This window comes from Melospiza georgiana, chromosome 5 (genome assembly GCF_028018845.1).
Source record: "Melospiza georgiana isolate bMelGeo1 chromosome 5, bMelGeo1.pri, whole genome shotgun sequence".
In the NCBI taxonomy this organism is placed as follows: Eukaryota; Metazoa; Chordata; class Aves; order Passeriformes; family Passerellidae; genus Melospiza; species Melospiza georgiana.
The window spans coordinates 2685127-2707568 of record NC_080434.1 but is presented as its reverse complement, the minus strand read 5'-3'; the positions used below and the strand labels follow the sequence as shown (position 1 = coordinate 2707568).

The following is a 22442-nucleotide window of genomic DNA, read 5'->3' as shown; positions in this document are numbered from 1 at the left end:
TCATTCACTTTGTTTCCACCCAACTCACAGGCAATTTTATTTCCATTTTATCAGTATTATACTGAGACAACAAAAAAATATCAAAGTGGCAGGCAACAGAACTTTTTCAAAATCATAAAACACAAGGAAGTAGATAAAAAAGCAGATTTTTTTTCCTTTTGCATCATGTAAAATGAGAAAAAAGAGACAGAGTAAAGCAAATGGAAATAAAGCAGACAAACATTTTCTGCATTCACTTCAGAAGACTGTGGTTGAATTTCTCTTGCTTTACTTTTCAGGCTCCCTTTTCTCTAAAACCAACATTTTTTAAATACAGTGTTTAGATGAAGGCTTTAACCATACTAAATATCTTCTGTTGCTATAGCTATTTCATATGCCCCTCTTGGCAGTGTTTTCACAGATGCAGCACACGCTGACAAAGAAGTTATTGGCAGAAATAACCCAAATAACATATCTGTGTTTGCACTCAGAGCTTTGCTGACACAGCAATTGCAATTGATAAAGCACACAAGTCTTTCATACCCTGAGCTGAAATAACTACAGAACAAAATGAAGGCCATAGCATTCAAAACATTTTTTCACTCCATTTTTGCTCCTTTAAGTACCCTGAAATTGCTTCCATGAATGGGCAAGAGCTAAATTAATAAAGCTTCTACTGCTCCCTTGTACTTACTGGGTTTGTAATAGATTAAAGTCGCTCACTGCGCCTCTGCAGGGCCTCTAATCTTAAACTCTCTGAATTGTGATTTAAAAAAAATGGCTCAGTGAACCAAAAGCATCTCTCATAATTTTTACTGTGAAATAATACCTAAACACAACATAGGAAAAGCTAAGCTGGGCACAACCTTGCAAAAAAACCCCAAGTTCTTCTCTAGGCGTAAACTGTGGGGAAAACATCCAGTATGTGTATTATTTCTGCACATTCAGAAGAAGGGATGATATGCAACACTTAAAATATTTTCAAAATTACTAGGTAGCTTCAGTTAAGACTGATTATTTTGCTTCCCATCTGTCTGTCCTACAAACCTTTCAGTACCTGCAATTCAGTTCCTAAGACGTTACCTGGTTCTTGTGTTTGTACTCCCCTGTTAAAACCTCAGTGCTTTTTTCTGAAGCTTTCCAAATAACCAGTGAACTCAGACTCTATATTTTCAGTGCATAAAAGCCACAGCTGAAAATAATCCTCCAGATTATGTATTTCTAGCAGCAGCAATAGTTAATTACAAAGAAAGAATCTTCTGACTGTGGGACAAGTGAGTCTGCAGGGAGTAAGTGGCTTATTTTGCTTAGACTAACATGACATCCTCCCCCTGGCCACCAAAAAATAATTAAAAAAAATCTATAAAGACAACTGACAAAAAAAAACCCCTATAAAGACAACTAAAAACAATTTGGATGAAACTAAATTAAAATATGGGTTTTTACTGTATAGTTACTGCACTGTAAAAATGTATGGACATTGACCAGTCTAGAGAGGAGCTACTCAGAAGTAAGCCTTCAGAAAACACGCCTGATGTGGATGTCAAGTACTTGGAACCACGTGCTCCACTCTAATATCTCTTTTGCTACATGTCTATATATAACTTACTGACACAGCCCAAGACACCAGCTTAACTCCACTATTGTGAAAGCATGTTTCCAACATGAAACCAAAAGATTTTGATTTCACCTGGTTTATGCAGTTATGCAAACACATTAATTTATGAGTACCTAAAATAGAACACTGTATTGTACTTACCGGTTTTGGGGTTTATTGAGAAGAATCCCTGTGGATTTCCACTTGTAATCTTGTAGGTTAGTTTGTCACTTGAGCTCGAATCTGGATCAAATGCCTCAATCTGAATGACAGACACATCTTTAGGTGAGTTTTCCATGACCTCTGGGTAATAAACTGGTTCTGTGGTCTGAGGAGCGTTATCATTGACATCCCCAACTTCTATGTAGATTTCAATGAAAGATGATAAAGGCACAACGCCTTGGTCTGTTGCATAAACAGTAAGCCAGTAATGCGAAGTGGTCTCACGATCCAGGTGGTCTGCAGTCTCAATAATGCCTGTTTAATGGGAAGAAAGATAAATAGAAAAGGCTCAATAAGTATGCAGAAATGTGTAAAAATACAGTAAGCAACAAGTTTAAGTAAATTAATAAATCAAAATGAATACAAGTTCTAAACAACCAACATTGATTCCACAGTGTGTGCTAATATACACACACACACATATTAATCTGAAGCCACAAAAAATAAAATCACTGTAAGAGTTTTAAGCAATTATGCATCATTTACTAAAACAATATATTACTTAATTTCCTTTCCAACATCTTTTGAAATACATCAGACCAGTCAGCACTATTCATAAAATCGGTTTTGCCTAAAAGATTAAATTAAATATTTAATTCAGAATCTTTTGGGACTTGAATGACCCTCTGTACTCATTACGGTAAACTGTATACCACATTAAACTATCTGGTTTAGATGCCAAATCCTTGATCTCTTTACTATTATTCGTATTAATGAATAACTACTTAAATGTGAAACATTTTTATCTCTGTGCCCAAATGAATTAATTGACTGAACTTTCTTTATATGCTGATTTATATTCACACAGACATGTCACAGAAAAAAAAACAAACGTTATACCAAATGTAACCCTTGCAACATTAGGACTAACCAATGGTTGCCATTACTCTGGAAATAGAAGGCAGCAAAAATAGGAGCAAAAATCTGGTCAATCTTACAAACATAGAATTAATTACCAAATAAGGAGCTACTATGTAATTCACAAACTTAATAAAAAGCTGTCTGCTGAGCCTACAGGAGATTGTCTAGGGCAGAAATGACTAAAGAATTTACAGCATGAAGAAATACAACTTTATTTTTACAAGCAGCTTGATCTACATGTACAGCCACGCTATGCATGTGTCACAAGGCTATGGGCTATGGTCTAACCCATGGGGGATGAATATTAAATAGTCATGGAACCATGGCAGAATAAAACTTCGCACTTTCCTTTTCCTGATCCAATCACTCCTACAGGGTGTCTGATTTGAGATATTTTCTTAAGAGAACTTAAGATCAACCTGATACATGTCAGGATGAGGAACAGAGCAAGCCCTTGCAACCATTTCAGTGGAAATTTTGAAGGGCTTTTACTATTGAATGGCTCTTACTATTTGTTGTACACTCACACACCAGGACTAATCGGAACTGGAGCCAAGATGAGTCAAACTATCACCACGACAGCCAGTTTTGGACTTTGGATAAAGCCACATAATGCGAGCATGCATGATGAGGCACTTCTACTGAGCTCATTTACTTCACACAGATACGTATATCTCTATATACTTACATACACACACCATCAGACAAACAGGATGTCAAAAAAACTATGCCGCTGTTTTCACAGGAATTCTTTGGGAAAGGAATTAACTCTAAGTATTGCGTGATTCACATACTACAGACATTTTTTTTTGGATACATTATACTGACTGAGCAAAATATTAAGGAATTACTTATTTATTCATTACTTTCTTTGCCTTGTGAGAAGCTGGTCTGACCATGGCAGGTTAAAATTTTAAGACATCGATAAGATCACTTCAGAAGAGCTGGAGGGGATTGAAACTGATGCTTAGACCTGCAAACTCCCATATATAGCATTTCAAGCAACATAGCATTTCAGAGCTACCACCAGATGTCAGTGTGGAAATTGGTTTAATATAGTGCCAAAGGCTACAGAACTGGGGTAAAAAGGAGGGGCATTGCAATCTCAAAATAGGCATGCATTACATGCAGTCTATAAGAGTTTTCCTGAAAGTAAACTACTGGCTTCATAATTTCCTTTTTTATCTTTTTGCAGAACAACATCTTCAACAAGTAAGTTTAGGTGTTAATTAATCCTGATATTTCACATTTCCAGTCTCTCTGCCTCAGTATTTACATTTTGTTTGATGACAGTTTTACTATTACAACAAAAAGGTAATACTATCCAGTAGTCATTGCATTTGTGCACTGGTTACCTGAATAGTTTCTGCATAAATTCCCTCTAATGGACACAGCCTTGAGCACTCAGTTACCCAGATTCTATTTTGTAACTCATGGCACACCTTTTGTGTGACTCTACCTCAGCCAGGAGATTTGGTTGAGAGTAATTAAATTTGTTACTTACTGTGGCCTCACTTCTAAATCTAAAAGCTGGATGTAGCATACAAACAATCTTAAACCTGGATGGACTCTATGTATGCCTTGGAAAGTCCTGTAAGCCCTTCATGCCCTACCAAAGAGAAGACTGGATTGTATTAACTCCCTTCTAGCGAAGGTTCCAGCAATGCTGCTTTTTTATTTGTGATTCGTGCTGAAAAGAGCAACTGTTTTCATTTCACACATCCCACTTTCTAAACAGTAGCTGCACCAGAACAGGCATATTAATTTAAAACTGCTTTGACTGATTCTAAAGAAAGATAAAAAGAGACTCTTGTGGAAATGAAGCTTACTTCCTGCAATATGCTCACCTAACATCAACAAAATCTACCTCCCTAGTTATCAAAGCTCTCCTCAGATAAAAGGATGACTAAACCTATTCTACTTTTGTAGTGTACTAGTTCTCAAATGTCCATTCTCTTAAGTCACATCCATCACATGAGATGAAGAGGGAAAAAACAGTACCACACTGGAAAAATTAGTATCTCAAAAAGAAATATGTGGGAAAACTTACAGTATGATACAGCGCACATGGGCAACTTTGCCTTTTGGTTAATTTTTAATTCCAATTTAGATCTGCATTTATAATGTTACTTCTGTATTTTACATAGACTTTGTAGAGAAAGGCTTAGAATCTGTCTGATGATCTGACCACTGGATGCACCATGTAACACAGGTTCCCCAATGGGATAGCTCTGCTTTCATTAGAATGTCCCAATTTCCTACAGGGGCACTCACATAAACTCTGAGCATGCATTACTGAAAGTAACGGGGAATTTCATTGGTTTTCCATTTTCCTCATGTTTCTCACTAAACTGATCCTGAATTTGAGGATGAACATTTTTTTTCTTTATGTGGCTTTTATAATTCCAATCTGAAATAAATAGCATCCACAAAAACAATTTTATGATCAGTCACCTACGCAAAACCATCTACCTAACTGTTCAACACTAATAAATGGGTTAATTCCTGAGTGATTTTTTTTTTTTAAGGTACAAAGGACACAGTTTAAAATAGATGCAATAGACGGGTATGAATGTGCAAGTTGGGAAGCAGATGCTTGTGGATGTCCTACCCCTGGAAGTGTTCAAGGCCAGCTTGGATGGGTTTTAAACAACCTGGTCTCTGGAAGTGAAAGGTGTCTCTGCCCATGGGCACAGAGTTGGAACTAGATGAACTTAAAGGCTCTTTCCAGCTCAAACCCTTCTACAATTCCATGATTGCTAGAGACAGGCATTGCAGGTAAGTGGATTAATTACTTTGACAACATCAAAAATGAAGACTCAAAATAACATTCCTGCATCATAAAAGCTATGAAAAAGGGAACAGGAAGGTACAGAAGAAAAATTTCCCTTTCCCAATAGCATATTGAGAGCTATGGAGGAAAGGCCACCACACCTAGCTCTGCTCATTGCTCAAAGCTGCAGGCAATATAGCAAAGGAAGGGATGACTGCTTTATTAATATGACTCAGCTTTCTTCATGATGTTTGAACCCAGCAATAAAATGGAACAGATATACTAATCCAGCACACATCTAGGGGTGGGGGCAGGCTCAGACAATCAAAACTTGAATTTCTTCTGGTTCTATATCAGCTTTTATGTCACAAAGTACAATAAAAACTAAACACATATAAGTGTAAGAAGTACTTCAGTTTTTTCTCTGCCCCCTCAACAATCTTACACCAGTAATTACAAAACACAATCCTATTGTCGTTACTCTAGTTGAAATTGCTCCTGCTTCTAAAAGTTTAACACTAAATCTTTCCTGATTTTGCCTATGAGAACACTAATAGCTTCATTTTTAATTTCTATTGAACAATAATGAATAAAATTGCATGAAAACTTCAGTAGCTTACTACACCTTCTAAGGAACAGAAGCTCAAAAAAAATGACTGATTACTTTTGTTAACAATGATAACAATCATTCTCCTACCAAATCACAAGTCAAGAACCAGTCCTTTAAGCACATCAGTTTTCTGCTTTTGCAAATATTGACTGCAGTAGCCTATTTCACATTTTAGGGCAGCACAAGACTGTATGCTGCCTGAAAGCCAGCACTCAGCACTTAAGGTGTTAATAAATTCACTGGTTTCTAGTTCCAGTGGTTCTCAAGGTAACAGAGGAAAAACTGATCAGGATTCCTCTATCAAACTGAAATAATAAAACAACCTAATAAGAATTAATTTGTTTTAATCTTGCAAACATCTAGATCCATTAAGCATCAGTAAGATATTGATCATATCATCAGTTTCAAGAGCATGTTTTGGCTCCTAGAAAGAATTTTTCCTTTTCTCTTCAAGTGGTACAAGGCACATTTAAGGAATACACCTGAAGTGCCTTTACTGTATCTTCAATGCTGTAAAAGCTCCATCTCTGTTCTAACTCTTCCCTCATTCACAGAATATCTTTAATCAGCAGATTTCCCATCCATCCTCTATGCTAAGGCAGTTAGCTAATTTTGACTTTTACAAACCATTTGTTTTTATGGAGCAAGACAAGCTGAGAAATCTACTAACGAATCTTTCACATGTATGGTAATCCCAAACACTTGCAAACATTGTTATTCAAAACATAAGGTGAAGTGAGGATTCAAAAAGCATTTTTCACTTGACAGGCTGTGCAATCGTGAAACCTTCCAGGTGATCAGGATAAAAAGAAATTTAAATTCAGTCACTAACCACCAGAGGGGAGCACAAAAGAGCTCTGATGAAATGTTTCTCAGTCATCGGCAAGAGGACATCAGAACTGATTTTACAATATTCATATTCTGAAATTTTAGACTAGATATTCTTCCCACTTGATGCAGTAGGACTTTTCCATCAATTTCATTAAAGGAAGGCCAAAGTCCTAAGTGACTACTGTAGAATATAATTTAGACAGAATTTAATGTGGAAGAATAGGATGGTATATGAATACAGCAACTGAGGAAAAACTCGAAAGAGTAACCCCATTGGTAACAAGAAGCAATGCTTCCCCCAGTTTAAATCCCACAAGACAAATCACTACAACCAAAGTCACTCTTAAAAAAAAAAAAGAGCATAAAATACACCTCAAATCTGACACTCTTACATATGCCAATTTTATCTAATTAACAAATGCTCAAACTATAATACTCCCAATTCCCAGGGATGATCCTCCTTAAGTGTGCTTATCCATAAGAACTCTAATTAACAATATTAACGATTCCATAATGGAAATCAAAACCTGCAATCATTTCTCAGCAAAGCATGAAAATGCAGTTTAGCAGAATTTGCCCCCGGAATGACATCTGAAGCAAACTAAGAAATCCCTGGCCTGGAACACGATGCTTGAAATCTGATTACAAACTCAATTAATCTAAGTTCTAATAAGTTGGGTAAATCAAAAAGCTTCTTCAGCTGCTTTAAAAGCCATTCTGAGGGCTAGGGGGAAAGCAGTGATTTACAAATTGCACGAACAAAAGTTTTGATCAAATATGACCTTCAACAAACAACCAATTCAACTCTAAGTTTCAAAAGCCAGTGGATTAAGCCTGTTATAAACACGGAGACACGCTGTCCTCAATGGCACCAGCACACCAACCCAGACTGCAACTGTCCTGAATTCTAAACAAACAGAGAGTCACTGCAGGGTACACTGCCACTAAGGCAGGCACACTCTTCTAAACTAGAGATAAAACTGCTCAGCACATTCTGCAGCTTACTTTGTGAATCTCTGCCACCTCAAGACAGGCAACATATATTTTTCAGGAGTTACTATGTGAAAACAGGGGTCTAAAGGACCCTAGCTCCCGGAAGTTTACTTGCCAGTTTTTCTGAGAAAATTTCTGCTTTAAATTTTGTGAAACTTTGCTTAAGTTGTTGTTAAAACAAAGAAATTTTTAGTGGTTTGGCTACCTTCCTAAGTAAAGTCTTATTTAATAAAATACTATTATATTTTAGCTTCTAATGTTATCCAATTCAAAACAGACAGTTTTCAGGTTGTTACTAAAATCTCCACAATTACATGGCTAGAATAGGCCAGAAAAAAAAGGTATTTTATAAAGTTGCTATTTTTAACTTTTGATTTTTTGCACAGCTCATTTTATTTGAAATAGCATCTCTTCTAACCAATAACTTTGTTAATGACAGTGCAGTTCTTCAAACACATCCAGATCAAACACAGATGAACATAAATTACTTCCCATTCACCTCTTCTTATATGCTCTATTTTTCTTAGATTTTTTTTTCCTTATTACCTACCATGACGTGATTAGCATTTTCCTGAGCTGTACAAACAGACGGGCTATAGCAGAGAAGACAGGATTAAAAATCCAGAAAACAAACAAAAACTGGTACCCACAGGAAACCAGGAAAGAGCATCTGGCCTAGGAAAAGATGCAGTGCTTGTTATGGTATCTACCTATGCAAGATAAAACAGACTACAGCGGAGTTTAGTGCACGATTTACAAGTACTACATCCATCTGTAATATTAATTGTGGCCAGTGTCATAGCTCAGATTCTTTCCACTTTTACAGCAATTAAAAAAACCCCTCTATCTGTGTTTCTGTTAACTTCCCAACTTCCTTCTGATAACTGCTGAAGCTTCTGGTCATGACTGTAATCTGACATTGGGAAATGCCTTGAAGCAGCAGTCACAACCCTACATACCATAAAATGTTTTATAATTTGAAGGTTTTGAAACATGTAACCTATTGAACTCTGAAGAAAAAATTATTCTTTCCCCCAGGCCACTGTGCTACTTTAACTCAGGCCTCTACCAAGCACCAGTGTGTAAGAGACAAGTAAACCTTAAGCCTACCATGCTTCTAAAATAGCAGCCAATGCTAATGCCAACAAAATTTAATAGTATTTGATCACTCAAGTGTAATAAATAACCACTTAGTAAAACCAAAACAAAGCACAATACCACATCAGCCCTAATTTTACACAAACCAGCTATCCTTAAGCACTGAAAATTTTACTTATGTCCTGCCACAAAGACAACAAACTATTCACTACATAAAACATCATCTGAAAAGCCCAAAATCTCCATCCTGGTAAGTCCATGAAACAATCTCCCTCTAAAGAAGGAATGGCATGAGATTCCTCTTGCAAAAGTGAAATGTCAGCTCATCCACCCTATAAACACAGCAGAATACCAAGAAAGGCACAGCAATCTAACTCCTGAAATATTAAAGACTTGTGGCAGGCAGTGTGAACTTCTTAAAAGTATATACAATCTCTTCTTTTAAGAAAAGTATTATTTTTGACAAATAAGCTGAGCTGGAAAAGTTCCTTACTTTTATTGTTTGTGCACTTTGAACGGGAAGCATTACATGATTGCACCTCTACGGAACAAGGTGCAAAAGCCACCCAGAGAAATACAATTTGCTTTTCACCTCCATAGCAATTTAAAACTTGTCAGTGACAATGCAAGCTACTCAGACTTCTTGCATCTGAAGATTCACACAGACTAAACAGTACTGTCTCAGAATATAAATAATCCTTTCTTGCAGCTCTGAAGGAGAGTGAAAAGTTGTAGGAACTACTGCTTGCCTTTGAACCACACACGAACAAGAGATGTTCACTGCTTTTCACTCGTCTCTTCTCCAGAAGCATTAATTAGGCAAAGACAGAAAGTCTGTAACCTGGCCACAAACCATCAACACTGTGTTTTCCATACCTCAAAGTGAGGTGACTTGTCTGCAAACACATCTGAGGAAAATCAATGTGCAAAACTAATGATTCAGTCTAGTTTGAAATAGTTCATTTTTCCCTTTTCAACCACTCGGAAATTCTTCTGGTTGGCCTAAGCTGAAATGCAAATTAACACATTCTGATTTATTTTTTAAATAGTTTGGTGCTTTGCCTTTTACATGCATCCTGGCTAATTGCATTTTAATGTTATTGGGAAAAAAAACCACCAAAAATCCACCAACCAACCTAAGAGCTTCTCATGAACCCCAAGATAATACTGTCTAGCATACAATATAAACAACATAATCAATATAAATTATTTACTTTGTTCTTAAAGTTAATGCTTGTCACATACATTTTACACATTTGTTTCTTTAAATATTCAATAAGTTAATACACAGTGGGTTTAATTCGCTTTTATATGTATATAACATTTCTTCTTTATCATAAATAAATTTCTTCTTTATAAGAAAGGCAATGAAAAAATCTAAACTTCACAATTTCAGCTTCAGAGAAGGCACTGCAAGATTTCTCTCTGGAAAAGCTACCAAAAAAAAGTACTTAAGCTGAAAATATCATACTGGAACTACAAGTCTTTTGTCAGCATGTATAAGGGCAGATCCCACGAAATGTAATTAAATTTTGTTTATAGCTCTTTGACATAGAAAGTTACACACATTTCAGGCTGTGCTTTACGTACTACCAGTTGAGAAATCATGCTTAGCTAGAACTGTTGACTGGAAAGCAACTCCTGTTGCTATTTCAAGGACGAATTCAACTCAAATAAGGCCTGGAAAGTTTCAAATGAAATCACGATCAATAACAGTAAGTTGATGGAACTGCAGCAGTAGCAAGACCTTAAATGTGTAGAGTCCACCACTGCTTGCTTTCTTTCCAGGGACCAGTTATTGCAAGTTTTGGGAGATGGAAGGGGAAGAATATCACTGCAAGGCACACAGAACCCACCCTTAAACAGAGTAGAGGAACCATCACCAGCAAAGCAGATTTAAAATTTTAATTAAAAAAAAAAAAAAAGCCCAAATGGAACAAAGAAAAACCTCAATCATAATAAAATTATGTTTTACATCTCAAATTCAACTTCACTGCACTGACTAGATACAGCAAAATATATAGCCAAATCCAGTTTTGCAGCAGAAGCTTAAGTACATGTGATATTAGTACAAGCTCTCAAACCCCCCAGGTTTCATTACAAACCTACTGTATTTGAAATTAAAGTATTTCTATGACACCAATGGAACAACAGCAAGAGCAGTCAGTGAAACAATCAGACACTATCAGTGTCCAGTGAAACCTGTCTCACTTTTCCAAGCCCATAGAAATTATCAATTTTCAAATATTGTCCTTTGAAAATATTTTTTGGGGACAAAAAACTTGGCATCCAAAGAGCCTCAGCATGTGGTCAAACCCAAACCTTGACAAAAAAAATTAAAAATAGACCACAGTTTATGCATCACTTCTGTGCTATGAGTGAACAGCAGTAGCTTGAACAGTGCTCAAGTGGAGAGAGAGAAAGGGTCACTACTGCCCTTTGCTCTGCACAGCTTATACACCAGGTAGGTAGACAGATTTGAAGAAATACAGAATGTTCATCAGGTAAGTGCAGCTATCCCTTAAATAAGCATGTAGAGATTGTACAAAGACCTAGAAGTAAAGATGTGCATAGTTAAAGCGCTACACACAAAACCAGACTATATTTTAAAACATTGAAAAGCCAGATTTATCAGGTACCATTATCATGTAAATGGGTAAAGTCAAATAAGAAATTATCAAAAAGAGAATTGTAAATAATTAGAAGCAGTAACATTTTAACTTCTAGTTCCTGCCACTTTACTTGCTGCACATTTCTACAAAAAACAAGTCAAATGAACAGAAAACACAGTGTTCAGACCATTTATGAAAGAAAAATAGGTTTTATGTATGTTCCTAAAATTGTCTACATAAAATATTATGCCCAGAAATTATGATTTGGTACTAGGTAGTCTGGGCTACAAGCAATAAATCTCCTAAGGTCCACAAGGATTGTGAACTTCCTTTCAGGAAGCTGGGGGTTGGCGAGGGGGGAATTTTTGCAATTAGAAGATCCGTGATGGCGCTGCCTTAGAACTCCACTGATTACTTCCAGTTCAAAAAATCTTTTGGGACAATGGCAGACAGCTCCCATTGTCAGCCTCATTTATGGTTATTTTAATAGTTCCAGCTTATTTCTGTCAGCTAGGCGGCTTGTATGTCAAGCTTTTGGACAGGCAATATAATTGCTATACAGAGGAACGGTACCGTGTTGCTAAAGCTCGATATGGAGAGACACAAAAACCCCCTGATGCGTCCACATTAGGGAAATGTAATGTTAACTCCTCTGCCAATAGCAAAAATTATTGTAATACAACCACATAGGATCCACACTGCCTTGAAGAGACAGCAAGCAAAGCATGCTCTGCTGTTAACATGATCAGTCATTCACGCTTTGAGAGAAAACTTGTTGAAGAAAACATGACTGCACTTCAACATTACAGCAGGTTCATGAAACACTAGAGAAAGCAGGACAAGCTGCCAGCAGGTTCTGGGCCAGCACATGGGATTTCGGAACCCACAAAAGCAGCTTCTGTAAGGTTTGTAAGATCTGAGGCAAGTCATTGCTCTGGCCACCCAGCCCGTATTCAGGACAGCTTTTTGTCTTCAGATAAAAACATAACAAGTTTCTATGTCCCAAGAAATAAAATTAGAGTAAGAAACTATTTAAGCAAAACATTTTGGGATAATATTGCTGAGCTGTTTTAAGCTAAGTTGCCTTCATGACCAAGAAAATTTCTACTAAAATGTAGGTGATTCACAAACAAGCAAAGGCTTTTACAGGTCCACTGTTTGTTTACTTATGAACATCAAGGACAAAGAAGGAAATTAATTAATCAATTTTTCATAAAGAATGTGTACTTGCCTCTGCATGAGAAACACAAAGGATGAATTTCTATATTCTTTGTTAAAGTTTGTAAGAATTTCTTAAACACACAAATGAAAAAAATATATGGTCTTTAGAACTCTGGCTTCACCAGTGACTGCAAAATCCCTCTTCTCTATTAGTCTTCTTACTACTAAGGAATTGTTGACAATGAGTGTGGTAAGTCTCATAATTTAGCTGGGAAATGGGGAGCCTCTGAAGGGGAAATTCCTCTGCAAATGGCCCCAGGAATTTCAAAACTAACTGGAGTTGACAGATTAACCTAGGTCCCCCCTTAGGCAGAAGAAGAGTCTACAAGGAAAATAATGAGACGCATGGGAAGCCAATTATGCACAAGAGCAACACATTTAATTGTTCAGAAACGGGTTTGTTGATCCAGAAGGATCTAGCTGTTTAGACCTCTGCAAACTATTAAAACCTGGACAGCTCTGCAACAACTGTACTTTGAAACTATTAAACTTTACAGATTACAGGTTTTTTCTGTAAATTTCAGGGGTTAGTGACCATCTTAAATAAGGAAAAATTGTTCCATGTATCCCAGGAATACTTTTCCTGTACACACTGCATTTCTCTCAGATTCCCTTTTTGGTGGAAATTTGAAACTGCAGCTCACCCCTTATTACTTCTGTGAAACACTGAAGGCCCAGCAAGTCAAACAGAGCAGTCCCATCCTTCAGAAAGAAGATGTTACAGCTGTGTTCCACAACAACTCTGGCTCATGACTAACCCACCACAAAAAAACTGTTGTTTAGCACATGTGTGTGTTATTTATGCATGGCTGTGGTTTGGACTACTGCAATTTTGCTTCAAGCTTTCAGTCTCCAAGATATTTTCAGTTGCAGAAACTGCTGGTTAGCAATGATAGTTTCCAGACCAGCTCTGAGCAAGCAAAGATACTGGTATCTATCAAAAAAGGAGGTAGCATGTTGAGGAATTCTGGAAATCAGGCTATTGCTGCTGTTCATGTTACTGCACCAGGTAGCTCTAGACACAAAAGCACTTAATTACTGCCAACAGACATGCTGCTCCCAAGCAGATTTCTGTGTACAAAGATCTGATACACCTCTGGGCATGCTAATGCTGGGGGAACAAAGCAAATTGACAAAGTCATGGAATGAAAGCATCCGGGATTCAGTGACATCAAAAGACATTTTCATCCTTGCTCTGACAAAGTCAGATGTATTAACCTACAAAGTATCCATTTATTTATTCAGACTTTGTTTCTGGTCCTGTTTCCAGAGGGGATTCGACATTGATGAGTACCTGTTAAACTAATTTTTAATTAGCCTTATTTGCCTTTGCATATGAATCAAATTAAACACAAGGCCATACAGAGAAACATTTCTGAACTTGTCTGGTTTTGAGTGAAATTTTAAAGCCAGAGGAACTCTGAAAGCAAAGAGTTTTGGTACCATAAAATTAAGTTTATTCTCTTTTCTTAGGATTACTGTATCAAGCAAATGACAAATCCTCCATTTGCAAGCAAATTCTTAGAGCACTGAAGAACCAATACATAACATCTAAAAAAAAGACTTGTAACTAGAAAACTAGAGATCATCATTTATCAGATGTCAAGCATACTTATTTTTGGGGGCCCTGGACGCTTGCTGGGAAATAGTTTCAGTTTTTCTCATATAAACAATGGACAACTGCACATGCAGTCTTAATTAACACTCTCCAGAATAAAAAATTACTAATGGTAGTAGAAATTCATGGAAGCTACAGTTAAAAAGTATAAAAATCTATAAATTTAATTCATTTTTTTGCTTACTAGGCAAACCTGCAGGCATTTGGATGAACAAAGACCACAGAGTCTCTCTGAGAGAATTTCCATTGAAAAAGCTTTTAGTTATTCTCCACAGAAACAATTTTCTGCTGAAGATAACTGCACCCTTCAAACAATACCAAAGAAAATTAGTGTGATGAATAATTGCTTCATAAACCAATAATTTGTCATAAAGAAGTAGATCAACTCTGTCAACACTAGAACAGTGTAAATGAAAAATATGATATTGTAGGTAATTAGTAGACCATTTAGACACAAAATGCATTTTAGTCCTAACCACTGAGGATTTTCTTCCTCGTTTAAGAAATTCACAGAATACACAGCAACTAGACTGAGTTGCACCAGGAGACCTCCTCAAATCTCTGTATCTGTGCATAGCTGTTGTCAAAAAGAGACTCTCAAATGTTGGTCATTCTTGTGTTTGACTAGACTGAATGACTCAGTTTCCAAAGTATTTTTTATCATTCCCGGAATTACAGAAATAGAATGGCATGTATGTCTTATTCCATTTCCTCCCATCATCACATACTGAATCAATATTCACTCAAACATTTACTCCATTAATCAGCAGTAATCTTGCTCTCACTCTGTCACTCCCTTAACTTCTTATTAAACAATGCACATTAAAGCTGATGTGTCATTTGAGTCAATGGCAACTTGACAACTCATTTTCCACTAACAATTTTTGAACGCTTTCCTGCTCTGCCTTAACTGTACAGATTCAAGTAAGTTCAAAATTTCAGTACGAAATTTCACCATTCAGTATGAACATTCTGAAGCAAGCAAAAAGCTAATTGAAAAGCCCAAATTCTATGATAGTTTTTGTTTTTACATTTACAAGCACAGTTCCTGATCTACTGGTCTCTGTACTTAACAAACAAGGCCCCACTCAGAAATCTGATTAGGAATGGTGTAAAATAGTTTGGACTATGAACTGCTTAGATGTTATCACTTTTTTTTTTTTAAGCCATGTTCTGCCTATATCCATACACTTAAGAATAAATTGCCATGTCTTCTTACATAGTTTTTTACTTTAAAACTACTGTCTGGACAAACATAGGCAACACAAAATATTACTATACTAACTAATAGTACAGGTAGGAACAACATAGATATAACCAAAAATCAAAGAAAGGCACAGGTCATTTTCCCATTTCTGATTAATCTGCTGAAATTGATCCTGTAATATTTAAATTACCTTTAAAGTGAACTATCACACCAGACTTCTTATGTGAAGAAATAATCTTTCCTTCCCCCCTCCCAAAGTAAGTAACATTCCTTGCACAGGCAGCTGCACATTTGTTAATCATTTACTGGTTTTGAAATAATGATGGAGGGAAACTGTTAGCTATTTCTCACAATGGCACACCAACAAAATCTTGAAAACAGAAGATTAAGCGAATACTGTAAAATTATTTACGGTAAGAAAATGATGCTATATTATCATAGCTCATTCAATATCTTGCTGACAATATTAGTTGTTGCAAGCAAGAATTTCTGTGTTCAAACCTAAGTAATTAACTCAAATTTCATCAATAAAATTATAGCACTTTTAGCTAAAACAGAGAGAGATATCTTTGAAGAAGATGAACTATGCTGCTAATATCTTGAATAATAAGATAATACATATGGCCAGAATTGCAACACCAAATATAATAGAGGCATAACCAATGCACACATTCCAATCTTATCTAGAATCACTTTGATTCACTATACCTTGCTTTCATTACAGGAAGGGCACAGCAAGGGCATTCCTCTCAGATCAAACAGAAAATTCCACAGACAGAAGTTTCCACATGTCTGATTCGTTGCAGATTAAACCCTTATCATTACACAGCAATCTCTAATTTTCACAGAGACAGGATATACCCTGTCATGGCAAATCTACAGGCAAAGGGGGGAGGAGGGTTAAAAAAAAATAAATACAAACCCCCTGTAGAATGGAGATGTATTCCCTGCGAGAGAGCTATACATGTCACTCTCACAGGTTTAGAGAAATGGAGGGGACAACATGCCAACATTAAAATCACATTCATAATTCCATAATCCATAACTCCATCATAAACTTCTTGGCACTGAAAGTTTTCAAGCTGAACTACCAAACTCCTTCTCTATCATAAATACAACCAGAACTACAGGCAACACATACAGGAAGTCTGTATTCATTTTTAGCATATTATTTGTTCACTCTTATTCACTTACAGCATATTACGTTACTGGAATCTTCATTTTTTCACTCACATGACTGTATCAATTCTGTAATGCTCATGTACATTACCAGTAACACTAAAATTAGAAGGCTAATCCATAATTTGTATTTTGAAATTTGTAATATAAGAACCTTTTAAGCCTTAAATCCTACAAAAAATATGAACAAGCACTCTATGATCAGCAACTTCAAAACCAAAACTCAGTCATTTTCACTTTCTGGTGTATAGAGGTGGTATCAGGCTTTCTGTCTTTATTATTATAAACACCCAAAATGATTGATTCAAGATACATGCAGATTTTGGAAATGATCCATGTCAGGAAAGATTATTATTGGTAGAAGATTAGTCAACAACGCAACTACTGTATTTTCTGTGAGTAACTTTCCCAACATACAGCAGCTATTCAGTTCTGTTATCAGCAATACCACACTGACAAGTTTGCAAAGACAGAACTCTGAGCCAAACGAGTTATTAATGACGACCACTACTAGTAGGTCAAGCCAATTTATATCCACTAACCCAGCAGTTTGCCCTGTAACCCTAATGCCAATCCAAACTATGCAACTACTTATAAGAACCATTAACATATTGACTATCCTTGTTCACAAATGATTTTAAATTAAAAAGAAGCAGCAATTAGAATCATGAATAGAACACAATGAGCTTGGGGAAACCTCATTTCTGAACATGGAAACGATTTGTTGCACTCCTGCTGCTAGATTCTTTGGATACTTCAGTTTTTCCAAAGATCCCTCTCTGATGGCACTGGAATGCTAGAGATTTTCTTTTCTTGAGCCTCATGGAGAGTGATGAATTGAAAATTCATTTTTGGTCACATTCAGATGTCCAGTGTGATAAAGTCACAGATGCAGTAAGAATGATAGACAGATTAAAAAATGGACCTGCAAAACCTAGCTTCAGCAAAGCCCAAAGTATTTTTAAATCCAAGTTGTAAAGCTGCAACTACTGCATGTAATAAGTTCTGGAAGCTTGCCAAATGCTCATGTAGGTTTGTCCTTTGTTAAATATGTCCAAATGCTGTATGATTAAAGTCTAAAATCTTCAAAGAAAAGAATAAACATTATGCAATCATTTCAAGCTCCCCTCCTTTGACCTTAATATGTACTTCAAAAGCTCAGCAGATGCTTAGTAGGAAATAAATGCCCAATTTAACAGATGTCCCAAGAGTGATATAGCAAAATGCACCTTCCATAGCTTTTGGCGACCCTTCCCTTTTATTATTCCTCTGCTCACAAGTACTTTTCAAGTCAAAGAGAGACCCAAGTAAGTTAATAGGCCCTTAGTATCTATTCTGCTGCCCGAACTGATTGCTGTTTATAAGGTAAATCTTCGGGACCACATGCGGCTCAGGCCCAGTTCATCTCCTGCAGAGACACAGCCCCCGGGCAGCTCTGTTTTCATCAAACCAGGCTGTAACCCAATCCACACCTTTCAGAAAGGAACAATCCCTTACTTTCAGCATGCCTGCAGCAGGGCAGGGGAGCCTCAGCTTTTGTATGGGATCCCTATTTGGCAGCTAAGGTGATGTTTTACTCAGTAGGATACCTAAGAAAACTCAAACTACTTTGGAAGGTGCCCCTGCCAACAGAGAACGTAAGATGAATATGTTTGTCTAAAACTAATTCAGCTTTTTCCAAAGACACATTCTAAAAGCTGCATTAACAACCCAATAGCACTTTGGGAGTTGCCACCATCACAAATGCAAATTACATGGTTTTCCTCAAGCCTAAGAAAGAAAAGTAATTCCCTAGCTCCAGGCTGCTCAGGACCTTGGTCCAAACCCAGGCCTCCTCAACCCCTGCCAAACTGAAACTCAGCATTAGTTCCAAAGGCCAGGCTTAGTTTCATGCACCTAAAAGGAAACACAAATAAAAGGAAACAGCATCATATCACAGTTTAACCTAGTGGCAGTTCTAGAGCTTAGAATGCTCATAATCACACCCTCAGTAGAGTAGTAGAAAACTGCACACTGCAGTCAAAAGCAGATGGTCCCTGACAGGTTAACCATGCAGCCTCTTCTGAACTGGAGTATTAACACACACTTAAACTAACTTTTGAATGTGAGATACTTTATTTGATTGCTGGTACCATGGCTATCTGACACCTGGATTTAGTCATCTTCTAGTAAAATACTTTCTGTATTGCTTTCTATGAATAGCAGCAATTTCAGGCCTTGTCCTCAGTCTACAGATAGTGCATCCCTTGGTCTTTTATTTCTTTATTTCTTTTATTTCAGACACAAACTGTATTAAATTCGGTCTATACTCCTAAAAGTTCTTAGATTTCTCCTAATACTAGAGGAGATCTAGAAGTTCAAAAATAATTATTAGTAAGCTGGTGTTATAACTATTTGTACTGTCTCATAAAAGAGAATCTATGTGCCAAAGGACTAATTTTTAAAACCGTAACAAATTGGCGGAAAATGTATTTTAGTTGCATGAAATTTTAAGCAAATGTTTTTTAAATTCAAAATACTACTCACTTTAGGCATAGTTACTTTCTTAAAACATAACTGTTTTTTCTTGCATAATGGCACAAGTTTGCTTTAATGCCACTGAAGAAAAATACATAAAAACAAAATGAAACAGACCATCTTCTGCATCAGCTTCACTCTCTTTTCAACATCATACTGAACACAACACAAACCCACTGGGCTATCCTTAATTAGAAAGCAGAAAATAATACCCCATTTTAGAAATAGTCTAGCCAAGTTTTTAGTATCTGTAATTAACAACCACAAGTATGCCTCCTCAATTTAAGTGTCCCACACAGATATGGTTGTCTCTCCCATCTTGCAGACTAAGCTAGAATTTAACCTCTGCTCCATATATAGCATGCCTGACTACCACTGAAAATTATGGTAGGAAACAGAGGTCATAAAAACATTGGATAAACGCTTTAAAAAACAGGTTATAGTGTTTGGGTGGGCACAGTACCATAAGTGGCCTCATTATTTATAGTCACAACAAAACCTTTTTTTCTGGTAGTTCTGGAGAAGCTTGATAAGGACTCTCCTGCCAAGGATTCACAAAAGTGTCAGCAGGAGAGTTGAAATGTGCAGACCTGGTCTAGAGTCAGTGGAGATGTTCTCATGCTGATCACTTTTCTCAATTCAACACCAAAAGGAGAGAATGCCCAGACAAAGAACAAAATATACCACTAGAAAAAAATTCTTAACATGTATCAGCATTAAAATATCTTTTTAGAGCACTTAACTACCAAAGTAATCCTTACTTGCCCTGCCCCCTTTTTTTAAGTAGTGCTATTCTTACAAAACTATCCTCACAGAGAAGGCTAAAGAAATTACTATTTCTGCATCTCTGATCTACACTGCTTAATGCTTCCAGAACAGTGGCATTTTTTATTATTTAGCACAGATAAACTAAAATTTCTTGAACAGGTATGTTCCCAAACTTTCTCAAAACACAAAAAAAACCCCAACTCCACATCCACTTTTACAGAGACACACACAAAAATACTCCTCTCAAATTCTTTCAAGAGCTTTAATTACACAGCTTTCAAACAAATAGATCCTTGCCCTTGCACTGCTTCCCAAAGAACTAAGTTTAACAGTTTGTGTTCAAATTCCAGGTGTTGACCTGAAATTCTGTTCCAGATGTCAGTGTGACAACTAACCACCAACTCCAGAATCCAAAAAAAATCTGAGTCTTTAGATTATGAAAAAACTCCCATCTGCTGACTAGAATGTCATTCAAATCTCCAGCATACATTAGAATTAGGTCTTCTCTTAATTGCAAACTGAAGTGCTGATGCAACCCCTCATTTAAACGATTAACCTTCCAAATTAACATTTATAAGTTTAAGAATTTAACCCTAACTTGGAGTTTACAGAACCTAGTAATCATTCTGGGTTTGGTATTTTTTTGTTTTGGTTGTTTTGCATGCTGAGGGTTGTTCAGGTTATTTTTTGTTGTTGTTTTAGGTTTGGGGTTTGGTTTCTTGGGAATTTTTTTAGTTTGGGTTGGTTTCGTGGGTTTTCTTCAAACTGCATCAGAATAATCTAAATTCTTACTCTAGGACACGTATGCCTCAGCTACTGAAGAAATTTAACTGCTACATGGGCAAATCATTAACTTCAGTACAGTGTTTGGAGCTGTACAGAATGCAGTGTAGGATGAAAGAAATGTGCCTGCAAAGCTAATTAGATACCTGCAGGATTAGTCTGCGCTCTGAGCTTTACTAATAATGTACCTGAGCTAGCTAGGGCAAAACTTGATTGTGCAAAAGGCTGCAGCCACTGAGCATTTTGCAGAACTAGAGACCCCGCCAACCCTTCTCTCTCTTCTGCTGGGAAGAGCTGCTGTGCTTTGCAGGAAAAAAAATGCTATCTGAGGACCCCATTCTATGAGGTCTTCTTCTTAGTTACTTCTCACTTTTAACTGGTCAAAATATTCACACAAGGAATTTTAATTGCAAATCCTGTGTGCTAATGAGACTGCATCGGTGGGCAGGAGCCAGGCAGAAACGCCATTGTCACAATGTTTGTAAACAAACTTAGTCTTTGATGTGAAGATACTCTAAGAATTAGTCAATCATATTAAACCCACCTAGAATATTCTTTCCCTAGTATCAACATCACTTGATCAATTACTATTTTTAATTTAATGTTTCTTTGCTTTCTTACCATAAGATTTGTTCAACATATTTTTCTGTTCATAGTTTCCAGTGACTACAATCTGACAGATCTTCAAAGATTCAGAATAAACAGTAAGTCAACATATAACATGGAATTTGTATAGTAGAATGGAAATTATTAAGAACTTCTTGATGTCTTTTTTTCCCTTTTTTTAAATTCAAACTGAAACTAAGTTTTTGCACATCCTGATGTTTATATCCATGGTTTATACAATAAGAGTGACAAAGTATACAGAAGGAGCTTCAAGATGAAGCATTCAACAAGAGAATGTGAAGAAAGTCCTGTATTTGTAAGGTTGCTTACTACAATTAACTTAAAACCAAATCATACTAATCTCAGTTTTGATTAGAAATGTCTCCCCCATCTCCAGGTATTTTATGACTGTATCTTTACAAGAAACAGACAGAAAGCATTCCCAAGCATTTGAAATTGTGTACTGTTAAACTGCTTTTGGTTCGTACCGTTTTTCAAAGAGCAGGGGTCACAGCTAGGAGTGAATTGGGGATCAGGACTCCCAGTAGATGATCTGGGTACAGTCACCCTTCCTAAAGGTACAAGAGTTGTTGGTGTAGGTGCAGGCCAGCTGGTTCCTGTTCCAGAAAACGGTGCTGGTTTAACAGCTATCCACTGGATGCTCATGTTTTCTGCTCCACTGGTGATCATGGCATTTAAACTTTGCTCATGCCAGTCTTTGAAAAGCTCAAAAGCCAAGGACCACCGAAGAAATGGAGCCTGAAGCTATCCCTTATGTACAAATGTTAATGATATCCTGTATTTAAGTTAATGGATTTACATGAACACTACAAAACAACGTTGACATACTTATTACATGTTAGCCATGCTCTGTTCCTTTTCTGAATATAATTCAGTACTTTGCTTTACACAGTTAAAATCCTATTCACTCTTCTTAATGAATGCCTTCCCAGCTGGAAATAGTTTT

General features: G+C 36.6%; 1 protein-coding gene across 5 annotated transcripts in view; it reads right to left on the bottom strand.

Annotated features, from left to right (window-relative positions):
- The window catches only part of FAT1 (FAT atypical cadherin 1), a 99772-nt gene that overhangs the window by 61014 nt on the left and 16316 nt on the right, over positions 1 to 22442 (bottom strand). For all 5 annotated transcript variants that reach the window (XR_009114417.1, XM_058023816.1, XM_058023818.1 and 2 more), the window contains exon 3: positions 1739 to 2053. Coding sequence is in view for 4 of the 5 variants with exons in the window: in XM_058023816.1 (XP_057879799.1) it covers positions 1739 to 2053 (315 nt within the window). In the remaining variant the exon portion in view is untranslated. The remainder of the gene's footprint in view (positions 1 to 1738; positions 2054 to 22442) is intronic.